The following is an 18,404-nucleotide window of genomic DNA, read 5'->3' as shown; positions in this document are numbered from 1 at the left end:
CCATCTCTCCATCCTTTCCTTTCCTTCTTTTTCCTCTTCCTCACTCCTCTCACCTTGTTTCCTCTTCTCAACCATTTTTTCCTCATTCCTTTCCATCCCTCCTTTGCTGAATGCGATTTCACATGGCTTCACTTTTGTCATGGGGACACACCATTAGCCAGCAGATTCAACGAGGGTGGGAAATGTCGTAAGAGATCTTTATTTCAATTATCCACATCGGTAATTTGAAATGCAAGAATGACTGTCATCAGGCATGTACTGGCCATCGGGCAAACTGGGCAAAACTCTGGTGGTCTTCAGCTGTGACTGGCTAGTTGTCATTACTTCGACGCATCTTCTGATTTGGTGGTAGTTATGCGTGCTGTGTGAGTTGAACATTTGTGTGGCTTGTAACCGTAACAACAGTCACAACACTAGCAACACTGACACTATGTGGCATGGAAAGACAAACTACGTGAAAAGGGAGGACCGAGAGAGCAAAAAAAAACACCAGGGGTTAGAAGGAGAGGCAGCCAAATATAAAAAAATAAGTCATTTGTTTGGTGTGTCAACTTTAACAAGCACCAAACTTGATGTCACAGTTCGGCCACTGGTGAAGGCGGCTGGCAGCAGTGCCAATGGCAATGGTCATCAACCATCTGACGTGGTAAGAATAATGTTATTCATGCAGATGTGTAATAAACTGAACTTTCATTTTGTAGCTGGATTCTATCTGCATCATTTTACAAACTGTTTGTAGGTGAGACTAGTGTACAGTGTTACTCAGTAGGCTTTAATATGTGTGAGCTGCCTCTAGAGACATATCCAAGTACTACATCACGACGATTACATCCTGTAGCCTAGTAGTAGGCACAAATGTACTGGTATTGTACTGTCCTTGTTCCTCTTGTTATTGCAGTAGCCTAGTAGAAGTACTAGTAGTATAATATAATTATTATAATAATGACAACAGTGACAACCATACATTTTATTCATAAAGCACTCTTTGATAAAATGCATAAAGGCATTGCACCTAATGGACCGGTGGGCCGGTATGTGGGCTGGTCTGGACAAAAGTACGGGGCTGAATTTTTGTCCCACTACATCCCTGACTGTTGTTGAAGTTTTATGCCTCTAGGTAGAAGACAAGTTCCAGAGAGGTGGACAAAAAAATGGAAGAGCTGGAGTAAAAGAGGTCAAGAGACAAAAGAAAAAGTGAGGGGAATAATGAAGAAATAAATGAGTGCTTAATACCCAGTGGTCCTAGCAACACAAGATCCAAACACAGACACAAAGACACGCTAATCTTTCTGGCTGGATGCCACTCTAACACCCTGAGGCTCCAAAGAACCCTCAGTCACTGTTCCTAATGACGGCACATGGACTTTATATCCAGACTTGTTTTGCAAAGGAGGGTGTGAGCGCAGAACTTCAGCCAACTGGATCTGATGACTGCTGCTGATTGCAGCAGCATGACAAACTACATGTGCATCGATTAAGCTAACAAAAGCTCCAGGGTGATTGCGAGAATGAAAAACTAACTGCCATAGTGTTATCAGTTCAATATGTTTCCAATATCCAGGCACCTGACTAAATATGCACCGAGACCTAGTTTCTCCAAGCAACAATTAGTGCAGTTGTTACCAAAGTTTGGGTGGTACAGAGATTTGTATATTTTCACGGGTCTGGTTGCGACTGCCTGCAGATACCTCGGCCTGGCGAGGTTACCTGCCCCAGCCAATCAATAAACAACGGCTAATTACCATACGGAACAAGTAATCGAATCAAGAAGAAAAACACAAACTGTTTGATCTTTGTTTCCTGACAGTCATAAACATGAAAAACTGAGCAGGGAAAGACAGAGAGCAAACACTGCAAATAAAAAGGCTGGTGTTTCCATCAATGGTCTGCGGGGCAAAATTGCTCCACACTTCATTTTTTAACAAGACCTTCAGTGAGTAATGAAAAAAAAAGTGTGCCTGAGAGTCCAAAAGCCTGTTGGTAAAACTGCAGCAGAGGGGAATGGATTTGGCAGAGGCCAGCAGGCGCAAATGATTACAAAAATACCATCGCACAAATGGACAAAAAGGGATCCTAAAATAGTGCACAATAGGTTGATGCTTAGGAGAGTGAAGCAGAGGTGGGGTGAGGGGATTCTTTTAAATCAAAAGACCAGATGAGGCCCGTCTTCCCTCCTGTGATTGAAATAGAAAGAGCCCAGAGGTGCTGGCACCGCACTAACAACAAATGGACATAGGGGTTGAAAAGCAGAAAGTACCGGAGCCTATTTGATGTCGGTGGGGTAGGTTTGTTTTGCAGACTTGACGAGCGTCCAGAAGGAAAGATCAGAGAGTGAAGGAGAAGGAGGGGGGGTAGAAGAGGCAGAGGAAGAATGTGTGAAAGACACAGAGGAGGGGGATCAGAGGAGGACTACAAACCAAACATCTTCACATCAGAGAGAAACCAGCAGAACCACCCGTTCATAACAAACCGCTAGTCATACAATATCAGGAAAAGGTTCATCCTGAAGAACAAAACCAGAGAGCTACACCCTTTATTCTTCAATACCAGCTAAATGCATCTAATTTTACCCCCCTGACAACAACATCCGAAATGAAACTTTCAAGCACATCCCAAGACTTTCCCCCCAGTCTGAACTATGTTACAATGATCTATGGTGAGCTCCGCCAACACTGGTATACAGCTCCCTTTACTGTGTTTGACAGCTCTCTACTTTATGCAATGAGCCACACGAGGCTGTGGTTTAAGTAATTTTAGAACAGCTAACGGGGTTTTAGGCCTCTTCACTGTTTAGCAATCATGTCTTTTGGCAACATTATGCATTAAGAAAGGCTGTTAGACCCTAATTTAGTAAAATATTGAAGAAAAGTTGTGTATTTTTATGTGATTTATTTTTATTTTTCAATCTAAGTATTATGAACTTTGGAAGGTAGTTTAACAAAATGGTCACTGAGTATCATGTAAATGTCACAATGGTTAAATTGGTGACTTTTACTATAAATTTACTGTAAATGATTACTGTAAATGATCTGTAATGCTATTTTACAGCAGAAGTGTCCAAGATGAGTCTAAATTTGTAAGAAGAGTGTAAAAATGATTCAAGGTGAGTAAAACACCCAATAATCTAATCAGGTTCTGCTAACACCACTCCATATGGTTAATTGTTCTTAAAGATTAACTTTGAATTATTTGAGCACTTAACAAAACAATCTCCACTCAAGGTCCACTTATTTGCTTGTGCTGGGGCTTTCCATCGTATTACACATTCTTAATTTTCTCAGTTTTCATTAAACTGTAGATGTTCAAACTTGGCTTAAAAGTTAGCTGAGCAGACATTTATCTGCTGATGAAGACCACCAAGAGCAAGTGAGTAAGTGGACCTTGACTGGAAATTGTTTTATCAACTGCTTTTCCCAAAGTCAAGAATGAACTGTCCAGCTCAACTGTTCTATTTATCAGCATGGAGACACATACAGTATCAGATCAGAATGAACTTTCTCTGCATTAAAGTCACTCACAACATGTGTGTTATGGTGTGTTCAGACAGAATGCAAAGTAAATTTTCCTTTTACTCGTGCTGCATCATTTGTGTTTATTCACCCCAAACAGCCAAAATACATTACTTTACATTACCTGTAAGCTAGCTTGCAACGGCAGGCTTTGTCTGTGGGAATGAGTCTATGTGTTTGTGTTCTGACTGAACTTAGAGCTCACCAGAAACTCCAGTTCTTGATCTTATTTCCTTCCAGTCTCTCCTTTTTCCCCTCTCCTGTCTGTATGTTCATGAAGGGCATTCATGAAGCCCTGCAATACGTGCCAATTTTTCCCTCAAGTTGAAACATTTTCAACTCGTGTGGACACGCATTTGCGTCAATTTGTGTCACTGAGGGTGAATTTGTATCTACTTGCGTCTTTGCATTGAGTTTGTATGTAATCACACTGCACAGAAATTATCCATTAGGGTTCACTGCGTTACCTTGAGCCACTCCTCGGCCTGTTCTTTGCTCTGCACTGCCAGCACCAGGGCGTCCGCCCCCTGGTGCACAATCTTCAGTTCATGCTTCTTCTTCTTGCCGTCTTTGGGAATGTGAGTGATGCTGCACCCAGACAGGGTCAGCTCCATCTGGGGGGTGTGGTCTTTGGAAGTTTTGTAACACTTGGGGAGAAAGAAAGGGGGAATGTTAAACTGGAGGAACTAAACATGTTGCTGCTGTGATGTTTTCTCAATTTGTCAATGGGCCGAGAACTTCTTTATTATCTTTGTTAGCTATATGCTGCACACATTTATACTTGCAAGTATGTTTGTACATGTACAGAAGTGTCCTCACCAGCAGTTTGTTATCCTTGATGACACAGAGAAGTTTGGTCCACTGGCCGAAGCGTTTCTTGCGCAGCAGGAATGCACAGATCCGGGCGTCTTTCACCAGATCCATAGACGCCTCCTCAGAGGGCCACTGGTGACGCATCTTCTGACCTTTACCATCCTCCTCTTCTTCATCATACGACTCATAGGAGCTACTCATGGCATCCGAGTCATAGTCTAAGAGCGAGATGCATAAGTGAGAGGTGTGGGGTATGAGAGAATAAGTAAGACAGGCAGAACAAGACAAAAGAGAAGTGTCTTCAATGTTTCTCTTCAAGAGCATGTCCATTAACTACTGTCTGTATGTGTAGCTATAAGTGAGTGCATTATATCAGTGATGTGTACTATAAATCAATCAGTCACTCACTGGATGTGATGTATTCAGGAGCCTTTCCAGGAGTTAAAGGAACGGCTTCCTCATAGTACCCTTCTGGTAGAGAGGAGCTGGGAAGAGGAGGAGGGCCGCTGTTTGGAGGCTGCAGACAGAACAGAAGGTTCCATTAGTTAGCATGAAGTTCAAGTACTCTCTTCAGCAAATCATCATGACACTTAAACTGCTTTAAGTTATAACTTAATTTATTTGAACTTATTTTAGCACTTTCAAGTCAACTAAAACTTTAACTCATTTTCATATGTATAGTTCAGCTGACACCTCAACTGCTTTCACTGCTTACACCTTAACTGACACTTCACCTCCTTTAAGTGCTTGAATTGATATTCATTTCACAAGCAAAGAATTAACCTTCTGAGACATTTTAGCCAGTTTCCAGTGTTGAAAAACTGACATTTTCAGTACATTCAAGCACAGTTTTCTATAAGTTGGTATTATTATTTCTATAAAATAAATTGAGCGTATTTTATTCATACTGATATGAATAAAAAACTGATAGACCACCACGTAAAATTTAAATCATACACTATGCTTCCATCTATCACTGAATCTTATTGATGCGATGTCTACATTGTTGAGATTTTTAAATCATGTTATCTTTTTGGGGGCTTCTCTGTACGTCTATAGGAAGGCTAGAGAGAATGACACAAACACAACAAACTGAGAGGCAAAGTGTCAACTCAAAACAGAGTCAACCACTGTGCAGAAATGTGCACTGTGCAGTAAAGACATTTCACTAAACTCAGAATCTGAAGAAAGAGAGGAGAGATCGAGGAGACTGAGAAAGAATGCTTGTGAGGAAGGAAAGACAATAATTACAAGGTACTGTGTGACAGAAAAAAACAGTGAGTGGCCAAGAACAGTGTTGGTTTAAGAAAGCTATATTAAAGTCTTTCAGTAATGACTGGAATTGAATGTAAGAGCGAGTTGATACACAAAATAAAGAAGCAAAGCTGAGAAAACCAACTAATTGAAAAAGCCAGTGAAAGTTGATATGTTATTGCTTGGTGAATAATTAGACCTTGAATGGATTTAAGGTATTTCATGGTATTATACTGCAGAGCTCATGACAGGAACAGAGAGAGACGCAGAGGGAGAGGGTGAAGGGTAGAGGGAGAGAAATGAGACCCCCTTTGTTTGGATGTGTTCCCTTTGGCACCACATAGTCCAGCAAATCCAGTTGTTAGAGCGAAGGATCAACTGCACAGCCTGACGTGATCCATCTTGGACGGCACTGAGCACCGTTCCTCTGACGTTTCACCTCTTAAAACTAACAGAACTATGGCTATAAACATCAAATCTGATAATCTCTAAGCACATAGAGAAAAATGTCTCACTGGTTGGCATATATCACTGTGATTCCAGCATTTCCACACTGTAGAGAACTGCTTACTTACTTACTTAAGTCATACTTTAGCTGAATTTTAACCTTGCTTTATACACACAACCATTTGACTGCTGAACTATTTGTGTATATCTGTGTTTATTTTCCTCAAACAGCCAATTTACCAACTCCACAGTTGTTAGCTGTAGCTAGCTAGCATTGCTAGCTAAAATTCAAGTTAATCTCACAATGTTTTATATTCCTCCAGACCCCTCTTTTTCCCTCTCATCTTTGTAACATTTATAAAGTGAAATCATAAAACCCTTGAAATAAGCGTGAATTTTTGCTTAGGATGAAGCATTTTTAACTAGTGACAATACGTCTTAGTGTGAATTGTTAGCATCTGCTCCTGCAGTAAGTGCCTTACTTTCCAATTGTGTTGCCTCCAAAAAATATGATTCACACTAAGTCTGATCACATTTGAAACCATGAAATTAAAATTTCTTAAAGTTTTCACTCTATCTACCTGTAACTACTGTATATTTAACTGTATTAAAATGTACCATGGTGTGAGTTTCTAATATGGATTACAGTATAACGCTTGATTCAACAGGCCTTTATCACAAAAGACATTTGGACTTGTCATGGTAGTAAATGCACAAGTGTTACTCATAACACTAACAAGGGCTCTGTTCTATTCAAGTGTCCCAGTAAGCCATGACAGTGTGACAGTGAGCCTAAATGGAATTCAGCCATCATTAATTTCATCATTTACAACCTGTGCTTTTGTGATGTCACTGATGTCAAATGGACGTTCATCCAGTCTGGTGAAAATAAGGATTTTTTAAGGAAGTACATTAACATGAAATAATGCTTTTAAATCCCTGCTTACAGGAGCACAGTGGAATATAGCATGGTCCATTAAAAGCAATGTTTCTTCTGGAGCGTCATTCTAATAAGTAGCCCACACAAGCCAGTACCAGACAACCTCAAAGTGCATGCAGTGTTGTCAAGCCATAAAGACCTTATAAGGCCACACTCTAAGTCTCCCTGAAAACGCTTTTCACAAAGACCACGACCACGCTGCAATTCCTGCAGACTTTTTCCTCTTATGGAAAACCCCTTTGATTTGTCTTTTTATTTTATTTACTGATGGCGGTGCCGATTTTCCGCTGCCGGCTCGGTTCTGAAGAGGAGAAACTCCATAACTGTTATGAAACTCTATGTGCTATGGGCCATTGGTTACAGCTGACCCAATCAGGCGTCAGTGCTGCAGTGATGTCAGCATCCATTGCTGTAACAACATGGAACATTCATAAAAGGGTTTAGCTGGCGTGTAGCCTCAATGGCTAACTTCTTTAAAGGGCAGAAAGTATGTGTCACTGCACCTTCAAAGTGGACAGTCTAACATTACAATCATTCTGCCATAATTATGGCGTTGCTGTATTGAAAGAGAACTTTTGAATTTTGTTTGAACAAGTATATCAAAAGAATGCCAAGAGAAAGGCTAATTTATTAGAAACACAACTACATTTGTCATTTTCTTCAAAGATGACCTGTAATTTTCATTTTAACCCTTTTGGCCTGAAAAGCATTACTGAATGATAGAAATTAGGGATTTTTCTAGAAGTTATTTATTACTCTTTCATTATTATTTGGATGAATACTTCATGTACTCGATGTAAATTTTAACATTTAATGAGTATGAAAATGTGCTTGGAAATAAGTAGTCTGTGAGTGGGAAGATTTATTGTTGACCTTGGAAACATATCTGTGATAAATTATTCTAGAGTCAGGGATCACTTATTAGCTTTTTTTACTGGAGTTTTCAACCCTATCCCATGGCCTTCTTCAGTGAATGGAACTTGCTAAGGCAGGATCCCCAAGTAGAGAACTTCCATTACAGTATAAGAAGTGGTTGTATCTCCCACCATTTATGACCACGTGTTATCACGTGACCAAATTTCCGTACTTAGGGAGTTACATTCCCTGAGGAGGCCTGTGGATATTGTCAAACTCACTGTACTTTTACACACATTGCAAGAATCACATCTTGCCTTGTGAAGTAATTGCTTTTGAAAGCTCTGCTGCGTCAACATTACTACCCGTCACATGGTTTTCCTCAGCATGTGCAGTGCTGACCTTGGGATGGAGATGGACGGAGAACCTAAGCGCTGAGGTATACCCAAGAAACAGGGTCCTGTATTTTAAAATGAATTAAATCATTTGTCAAATCCACAAATTTCCATTAATTTTCTAAGCCCCTATGAAGTTTTCTGGGTTTTCCATTTTACCTGTCAACATCTCTGAAAACCCCACTTGTGTCATTACTCGTGTTAAATCAAAAATGAAGCACTGGCCCATTTGTTAATATCTGGGCCAATTCTGTACATTTAGTAATACGTTGGGGTCAAGCCCTTAAGAATGAAAGATGGAAGGGGATGAAAGATAAACACTGATAAATACCAGGCCTACAACACCATCTGCCCAACAGTCCATTAAAAAATGTTTAAAACTCCCTGACCTGACCCTCAGTTTGTTTTCTCACACGTTTTCTTTCTCCCTCAAGCCAAATGCTATAGTCTTCCTTTCGTCACTCTTCATCTGTCTTGTTTCACTGTTGCACAAAAAAGCTCCATCTCCACAAGTCATATAGCCTTACAATTGCAGTTTTCTTCAAACGCGATTTTTAAGACTCAGTGAAATGATAAATGACTTATCCTAACGAAATAGTCATCTGAGGCATTTTTGGTTCACCAGGCACAAAGCAAAGTTGTGTTTCTTTTTAGTCTTTCTCTTGTTTCACTCAATACATCCCCTCCTCTTTGCAAAACTTCTTCGCCGCCCATTTCTTCTCTTTTCATCCATAAGACAAGTGGCGGGCCAGGCCCCTAGCAGAAACCTTATCGCATCTCCTTAGGGGGAAGCAGCGGTTCGGTGAACTCATTTCTTGGCTGGGATACGTTGCCCCGCTAAACTCCACGGCTGCCAGCACTCTCCTCCCTATCCCCGCCCAAGAGAGAAAAAAAAATCCCCCGGAGAGGAAGACAGAAGGAAAGAAAGGCAGAGAAGCAAAAAGAACACAAGCAATCAACCTCGACAGTCAAACAATAGAAGAATATCAGAATATTAGGTCTGAGAAGTGGATGTGAAACTGGACTTGTTTGCATTGGTGGAGGAAGACTGTTGATATGAGGTCTACAGCTTCATATCTCACATCACAATGACTTCCTTTAGCAAACTTTGAGACAACAATAATACCATTAATAATCATGCAGAAGACGATTGTTTGGGAAAGCATTTTTCCCTGAGTGCAGCAGAATACATTACACTACACTCCAGAGAATGTGATCCCATTGCTCTGCTATGTGGTGACTCAAAGCTTGGAGGCACTGGGGTGAGGAAAGTGTGTTTGCATACACTGCATACACACATACTTGTATACAGACGCGCGTATGCTTTCACTCCCCCAAACAACAGCTTGGCCGTATCACACGAGTGATCTGCAGATAAACGCTGCAACACACTGAAGCTAACAGGAGTTCATTGCGGTCACAATGCATACCGCCCCTCTGCTGACCGTAAACACACACTGCATAATCGCCAACACGCAAAGGTCCACGTTTCACTGCAGTCTAGCTCTGGCTTTGAATGCTCCACAGATCTCCAAAACATTCACTCACTTTATTCATACAGCAGTATCCTACTCACTGCAGATCTTAACTCACAAATCAAGCTTCTGAATCTCCACAACTGAGTTTACGTTAAAAGAGATAAGAGAGGGAACTCTGTGGAAACAGAGACTCCAGAAGATCAATAAATAGCTAAGCACAGAACTACCAATAAATCATAACCTTTCATTTTTACAATTCAGTTTTTGGACAATTAAATAAACAAAATGACATGTTAATCAGTAAACTTAAGAGGTGTTGGTGGGCAGATTTTTGACCTTTGGACAGGGCCAGGCTAGCTGTTTCCCTGTTTCCAGTCTTTATGCTAAGCAAAGCTAATTACCTGTTGTCTTTGGCTTAATACTTAATGTACAGACATGAGATGAGAAAGAGAATTGTGAACAAAATGTTGAACTTGCCACTGACTAACTTTTTCTTCAGGTATTCTCAAATTCACACATTCAGCTACTTCAACATTAAAACAAATGTATTTTTGTAGAATACAATAAAAATAGATGGTAGACTGTGTGTAGCTCACTAAACCAAACAAAAGCAGCACAAAAACATATAATAACACATAAAACAAATATGGGAACAAGACACCATTGGAATATAAAACACAGTCCAGTGGTGAAAAGTTTACATACAATAATTTGCAGCTCAGTTTTTGTTTTGTTTTTTTTTTTTAAATAAAATACTTCTTTTAAATATTTTAGTTTCCAAAGGCCCTCAAAATAACCTCCTAGACTCTGGGGTCTAAAACTGAGGGGATAAAGGATAAGAAGTGTATTTCAGGATGTTCATGGCTTTGCTTTCATTCAGGTTACTCAGCTTCAAATTTTAAGAAATGCTTGAAGGCATATGGTTAGTATTTTCAGAGATTTTCAGATGGCAGTCCAGGACTGCTCCAAGATATCTGAAACGTTCTACAGTTTCAACAACCTGCCAGCCAAATGAAAATGTGCGTTACACTTTTTTACATGATATGATGGAATGATTGTACTACTTGTTTTTGTCTTTTTGTTTGCTTGAGAAATGTTCTTGTCAAAGTGGAAAGTAAAAATAAAGAAAAACTTACCATGATGAAACAAAAAGTGTCACACATGCAATGAACATTGCCATAGCAAATCACCCATATTCTTTAAATACTTCATTATACTCTTAACTTACATAAAGCAACTGCTTTAGGCATTTCAAGGGAGTTTTCATGTCCCGTCATGGTCTCATTGCTGTTCCTCCCTGACAAGAATATATTTCCAGAGGAAATACTGCTACAACCATAAGTAGAGCAGTACGTACAGGTCATGTGCATGGATGCAGATCAGAAATGTCAGAATTCCACAGTCATAATGTGTAATTAGGTAGCGGTAAAGAAGTCCTGACCTTGGTTTGGATACTTGGAGTGGGAGGTTTGTCTGCTGCTCTGGTCCTGGCCTGAAACTTACATCCAAACATTTATGCCAAGTATCCATTTTTGCCCTGTGTAGGAGGACTGGACATGAATAAATGTTTCTGCCACAGTGCCAATGGGATGCTGGAATGGATAAACTGAGTGGACACAGGAAAACCACTCCCTTCGGAAAGGCTTTGGAAAGGGAAAACTGCATTTTCCCATGATCCTTGGCAAATTACCCTACACTGGGTAATGGCACATATTTTTCTGGCTAGAGCCAACCCTAAAATATTTTTGGACAGCAAACATTGCTGGAATGAAACTAGTTTGAATCGTAACCAGTGACTTGGTCAGTATTGCATTGATGAATGACCACGTCACCAAGGGTCTTTTACTTATGAACCATATTTTTAAAAATGTGCATTTTTTATCATACTTAATTTGTTATACTACTGGCCAGCAAATTACATGGTGGAGTGTACATAAATAGTACAAATACCTTGCTAGGGCTGCGTCCTGACAAAGGTGTCTTTTGGGTATTTAAGGTTCACAGACAATTTTAGGAGACTCAAGATTCAAGATTAACTTTATTGTCCCACATTGTAGGAAATTTGGATTGGGCTTTCACCCATGCTGCATCCATAAAAAAAACATTCCACATACATAAAATACAGGGTAAGACAGCTACAGGAAGCAAGAAACATATCTAAGAATATAATAATAAAACATATAGGCTAATAAAATAGGACAGAAAAAACATACACTGATGATAAAGAGATAAAAATCTATAGTACATAAAAAAGTATAGAAAGGCCCTACAACTGGAAAATAGTCAATCATCAACACATACATAAAAATAAAGCTCTGTTGGTTTTTACATTGATTTCATCTTTTTTCATCTGCTGTCATTTAAAATTTTTATTGAAGTAGGGATAAAACAGTTTTTAAATTTGACAGTTCTTAGTCTTGCATGGGCTTGAAACTATCCTGGTTGGATCATCATTGCAAATGATGAATGACTGTGTTAGAAAATATCTGCTCCTGTGATAAAAAATACAAAGGAACAAGCCTCTGTATATAACAACATAAGGACAGAAGTCAACTATGACTCCCAAGGTGCATTCAAGCAGTGTGGTGAGCTGAAGCCAAAGTAGAAACTCCAACATACATTCAGCTGTTTAAATCAGTTCACTTTTGGATTACATAAGTGATAAGCCATACTAAACTAATGGAAAAAACACAATTTCTCTGAGACAAAGTTAAAATAATCCAAACGGATGGCCATAACAAGAGCCTTTAACACTTACACTGTATTTTATTCAGGAAACATTGTGCTGGAAGTTCTCATGTTTCTATGTCTTGGTTTATGACAGTGAATGACTTAATGATAAATGATAGAACTTAGACTGTAAGTTATATCATTTAAGACAAAATGAACACCTACTACTTCGATTTGAAGGACACATTGCTGTTAATGAAAATACCTTCAGCTTCCCCAAGGTAAGGATTATCTGTGAAAGCCCTTTTTAAGGTTTGCTCAAAGCTTTATTTATCCAGAAAGGGGTATTTTGCTGAGGCCTATGCTCTTTTCCAGCACCACCCTGCCTCACAGTTATACACATTCACATCTGGGAGCTGCACAGTCCAACCACAGTCTTATACGATCGGCCTCTGGGCGCCACTCTACTTGTACAACCATGAGGTCAAGTGTCTTACTCAAGGTCACCTGGGTGGTAGTTAATTGATGGAGGGGAGAGTGTTCTTCCTTCACTTTCCTTGACCAGATTTTTGCAGCTGTTCCCATCTCCTCCTCTCATTTCCAAGCTACTGCCACCCATTATTCAAGCGCACGTGTTTTCAGTCTTCTTTCCTGATAATGCTCAGATGAACAAAGGACTGCCCAAATGTTTCAGATCAGCTGTTGCAGTATCAGCACACCTCCAAACCTTTGAAAGGTTTTCAATTATGACTATGATCCTTGTCTAACCATCTTCAGTAAAAAGAGAAAGGCATGGAAAAGATACATGGGACAAAATGTGAACAGATATCCCCTTCCCCCATACATTCTTCTAAGCTTAAGCATGAGGTCAAGCTAAGGCAATGAGTTATAAATTGATGCCAGATTGCAGGAAAAGATGAAAGCACAAAAAGCAAAAGGCTGTGGTGCTAGTTACCCATCAGCCTCCAAGTTGACCCAGTATGGCCTGCCTTTGTCCCAGGATAACCTTGAAACAACTAACTTGTAGAAGATGGAGCAATGGTTGACAAAAAGAAGGAAGACGAATTGTAAAATTTCATTGCAACAATATGTATACCATACCTGCAAATTTGCATGGAATATTATGGTCACTTAAGTTGTGTTTTGAATGAATCTACTTATTAAGTTGTAAGAATTTGTAAAAGAAAAAAAAAAAAAAAAAAAAAACAGACATCTCAGGACACTCTGTGTATATGAATTTGGATTATCAGTTGAAATATTGTGATAACAAACCACAGAATACATTATGGTGGTTGCAACAGTGGCAGATGTCCAGCAGCACTACCGAAAGCCTCATTGTGTGGGAGAGGAACTTAATCCGGATGTCAGCTGATTAGCCAACACACACCCTTTACATAAGAGCGCTCTTTTAAACCACACACACATACTAGTAGTCGTGTAACGGAACATAGTTGATCCGTGATCTGTACGGATCGCCCCCCACAGTTCGGCATGCATGTGAACCGCGGATTAACTATAAAATTGAATGTCTCATTGGAGACAAAGTAAACAAACTGCTGTAAGTACAAGTCATGGACAGACAGCTTGTCACTAACAGGGATTTTGAAGAGCAACGACCAAACCAGCATCTAATGTGTTCGAAATGACATCTGCAGGTATGTTTACATGTTGTTTAATGTGCTGCAGCTGAGCAGCTAACTAGCTATCTAGCAGCTAACTGACGTTAGTGGTGCACTTTTCCCCGGTGAATGTTTGTTTGGTGGTTCGTTCAACAAGCAAAGCTGCAGGACAAGACGTGTGTTCATATTTGTAAGTTATCATCAAATTTTGATGAAGTTTCATTCACCACCATGTTTAAAGGAGGAAGGTATCATGTCTCATATTGCAATTTAATTTAACAATAGAGCTTTGAATATTTTATATATTTTAAGATTTTATTTAAACATTGGACGTCTTGAATGTTGTTTTCATTTAAGACCATGGGCAAAAGTTCCTTAATGTAAGTGTTTTACAGAATATATGGAAAGCAAAGTTTTATTTGTCCCCCCCTCCTTTTTTTTTGCTGATCCGAAAAATGATCCGATCTGTGACTCAAATCTGTGATACGATCTGAACCGTGAGTTTTGTGATCCACTGCACCCCCACATACTAGTATACATTCACACATAGAAAGCATTGCTCTGGAAAGAAACAAGGAAACAAAAGACAAACTAGACTAACACGCAGATACACACATACTAAATCTCTCTAAAATTCCCCTCTCAGCAGGATTCAAGGCCTCGTCCAAGCTCAGGACCTGCCAACCCCTGCGATACACATCTAAGTGTTCCACCTCTCTGTTTATACATGAACCACCCATGCTAGTGTTACCTCCAACATTCACACATAGAAAGCACTGGTCTGGAAAGAAACAAGGAAACAAAAGACAAACTAGACTAACACACGGATACACACATACTAAATCTCTCTAAAATTCCCCTCTCTGCAGGATTCAAGGCCTCGTCCAAGCTCAGGACCTGCCAACCCCTGCGATACACATCTAAGTGTTCCACCTCTCTGTTTATACATGAACCACCCATGCTAGTGTTACCTCAGAAAAAACAAAACCTTTCTCACAGCTACCATTTTAAACTCTATTCTTCCTTTCCCCTCCATCACTTTCCCTCCTTCCTTCCTCAGGCTGGCGGGTTAAGTGTGTATTTTGCAGGACAGGTGCATTCACCAGAGTGCCGTTACTGGCGGACGTGCCTGCTTGCCGGCTGAGCTGAAAAAATAACCGGAGTGTGAGACTGGGTTGGGTGTTTCCTGTATTTCTCTCACCTCACAATGAGGTGTAAATGTGGGTCTGAAGGAGCCGGTGGGAGCCGGTAGGATCTGGTAGGGTGGGGTGGCCCTGCTTTCACTGGAAGGGAGCCCTGTGTTATAAAGTAGGTACATATCTGGAATGGAACTAGTCTATTGTAACATAACTGAGGGAGTAGTCACATGGAGGGATTCATGCACTAAGGCAGAAACAAAACATACATTTACACCATTCAGTCACCTACAGCAAACAGACGTCAATGAAAATGTACTAAAAACATATTACAAGTGAAACACTACAAATTAGTTTTTGACTAAATGCTGTGATTTTTCAATATGTATTACAACTGCACCATAAAAACTAGAGCCCCACTGATAATGGATTTTTGAGGCTTCTAACCAATATCAACATTTGATAGTTGTCATCAATCATATACAGTATACTAATAACTCTAGGCTGGCAAAGGGTAAACTGAACCACCAGGATTCAAATTCCTTTCGGATTCAGAAGTCTATGCATAACGTCACAATAACTACATTCCTTTGTTCTACAGTCTATGGTGTGAATAAACATATGAAATTTTCAGCCTCACTGTTTAAATTTTAAAAATCCAGAAATTTTCTCAATGTGTGTTGAGTATGGAGTAGGGAGTTAAGGTTTAGCCATTATTGTTGTCTCCAGCTTTCTCCGGACAAACTGCTCATTTATGTCTGTTACGGTAATAGTTTGTATTTCCATTTGTAACTTGTTCCAGTGTTACTGTCTTTATGTAATCACACCACCACATTTGCATGGAGTAGCTCGCTAGACAATTATTATTTCACAGATAGAATGAATAGACACCTAACCCTAACCCATTAAAGGTGGTACTGACGAGCAAAAAGCAGTCAATCCATCAATAAAACGTTCATTCAAATTCATGTGTGTCAATCAGTCTTGATTTAATTTGGTACACATTGTGTTAGTTCTCTACCAGCCTGAAGAAATAGCTTCCCTCAGTGCTTTGTCACTCAGATCACATCATGTGTCAGGAAAAAAGTCCTGGCATTGTAAAAAGCCCTCAAAAGCACTTGAGTGGGGAAAAAAAGTTGTGAAATAGGTTTTCCATCCATGCTCCAACTTCTCAGCGGGGATTTTTTCCAAAGTATAAGTAGACTTAAACAGTTCTGGCCCTCAGGATTAACCATACTGTGGGCATGTGTCACTTGGTAAAGTAAAGTCCCACTGCTCACTGCAGTTAATACTTATTCAATCTCCAATTTGTCACTTGTTTGGTTGCCTCGTGACAAAGTGCGACGCCTTCCAATATGATCTGTTAGAACAACTTCATTTCCTGTCTTGAGTCAATGACACAATAGTGCTGATGTCATTGAATGCTTTGCTGTGGTTGACCAAGCCACAAAGTAGGGGAACCCCACTGAGGAATTACGTAAAATATGAAAACAGATTCATCAGCACCAAATGGAGACCAAAACATGCCATGCGACGAACTCCCGAAAGCAAATCTTTTTTTTTTTTTCCACTTGTCCCCTTAGAGGAAAGGGCCACTGCAAATCAAGACAAAGTTGTTCTGAGTCAACACTTTTATCCTATGATGGAACATTTCTATCCTGATGGGAGTGGTCTCTTCCAGGATGACAATGCCCCGATCAATAGGGCATGAGGGGTCACTGAATGGTTTGATGAGTATGAATGTGAATCATATGTTATGGCCTTCACAGTCACCAGATCTCAACCCAATTGAACACCAATGGGAGATTTTGGACTGACATGTTAGACAGTGCTCTCCACCACCATCATCAAAACACCACATGAGGGAATATCTTTTGGAAGAATGATGGTCATCCTTCCTATAGAGTTCAGAGACTTGTAGAATCAATGCTGGCGCACTGAAGCTCGTCTGGCGGCACATGGTGGTCCAACATCTTATTAAGACAATTTGTTGGTTTTTCCCTCAAACCTGCAGTGCAGAACTTTTACATATAAATGAATGTCAAGCCCTTGCCAAACAAGTTCACACAATGCTGATTAAGCCCATCACCACAAGATAAATCTCTCTGTATTTTCACAGTATACATGTCTCCAGGACACTGTAGACACTTTTCCAAAATGGAGCCACAGAGAGACAATTCCAGAAAATGTGAAAGTGGTTTGCCACTGCGCTTCCACAGGACCTCCAGCAGGCAGTCTGAGTAAAGTAGTTAGTCTTTTATGCTGGAGTACAGAAGAATCGAGTCACATTCTTCCAGTTGAATTCTCTCCAGGAGGGGGAGCTTTGCTGTCTGCACATTGTGTCCCATTCTTCCAATGTCATTGTGAAATTACCCTCTACTTCCCATCTTGCTTTAATATTTAGAGTATGGTGTCTTTTTACATTTTTAGGGGCAAAATATAATTTAGATGTTATTTTTTGGTAGGTAGCATTTTTATAAGCTTTTTGAAAAATGTCGAGGATTTCCGTCATTCTATATTTTACAAAATATGCGAAATCAATTAACATCTATATCTCTAAAAGTCTTCATTCATATGCTACCAAAATTGACAGAGACACTCTTTAAATACTAGACACCACATGTTTCTATTGGCGTTCAGATGTGTCAAATGGTGAGTCAGCAGTGATATTCAGTATCTTACTGTACTTTCTACTGTAAACACAACATTTTCTATTTCATCCAATTTTTTCACCAAAATCTTTGACTATACACCCAAGAAAAGCAGGTCTATGTGTGTTTTTTTCAGAACTGTATCCCCAAAAGTTAAATTGTTGTGATTTTTTTAAGTTTAATCTGACAAAAATGCTCCTGTTTGGCCTGTGTCATTTTGATCCCTCAAAATGTGAGAAGGCACAGGACAAAACACGTCCTCAATGGCTCACGGTGTAAGTCACCTCACATGAGGATATAAAGGTCCTGGGTTCAAGTCCCAGAGTGATCAAGTCCTCCTTGTGAACACGTCAATTTCATCTCGCCTACTCTTCAAGCTTTTCAGGCTCTCTTCTTCTCTAAAACCTTGCTTTGTGCTTGGACCCCGTCAATTGCCGCTTGCGGCTATATTTATCTTTGAAAGTGCTTAGGGAGGAGGGGGGTTGTCTGATTCAAAATGAGAAAGAGAGGAAATGAATTCCAAATGGGACCCAGACTGCAACGGATAACACAACCCAGCTAGTTTGTATACATATGACCATGACATACATACACTGTACACACAAATGCAAAAAAAGAAAGCAAACAAACATTACAC

At 39.8% G+C, this 18,404-nt stretch overlaps 1 protein-coding gene across 2 annotated transcripts in view; it reads right to left on the bottom strand.

Annotated features, from left to right (window-relative positions):
• Positions 1-18,404, bottom strand: part of afap1 (actin filament associated protein 1) — a 72,207-nt gene that overhangs the window by 22,524 nt on the left and 31,279 nt on the right. For both annotated transcript variants that reach the window (XM_067579261.1, XM_067579260.1), the window contains exons 4-6: positions 4,731-4,839; positions 4,329-4,540; positions 3,977-4,156 (exon numbers count right to left, since the gene is read on the bottom strand). In XM_067579261.1, the coding sequence (XP_067435362.1) occupies positions 3,977-4,156; positions 4,329-4,540; positions 4,731-4,839 (501 nt within the window). The remainder of the gene's footprint in view (positions 1-3,976; positions 4,157-4,328; positions 4,541-4,730; positions 4,840-18,404) is intronic.

This window comes from Thunnus thynnus, chromosome 22 (assembly GCF_963924715.1).
Source record: "Thunnus thynnus chromosome 22, fThuThy2.1, whole genome shotgun sequence".
NCBI lineage: Eukaryota > Metazoa > Chordata > Actinopteri > Scombriformes > Scombridae > Thunnus > Thunnus thynnus.
Note: the sequence above shows the minus strand (reverse complement) of the source record. Positions and strands in the feature narration are given on the sequence as shown.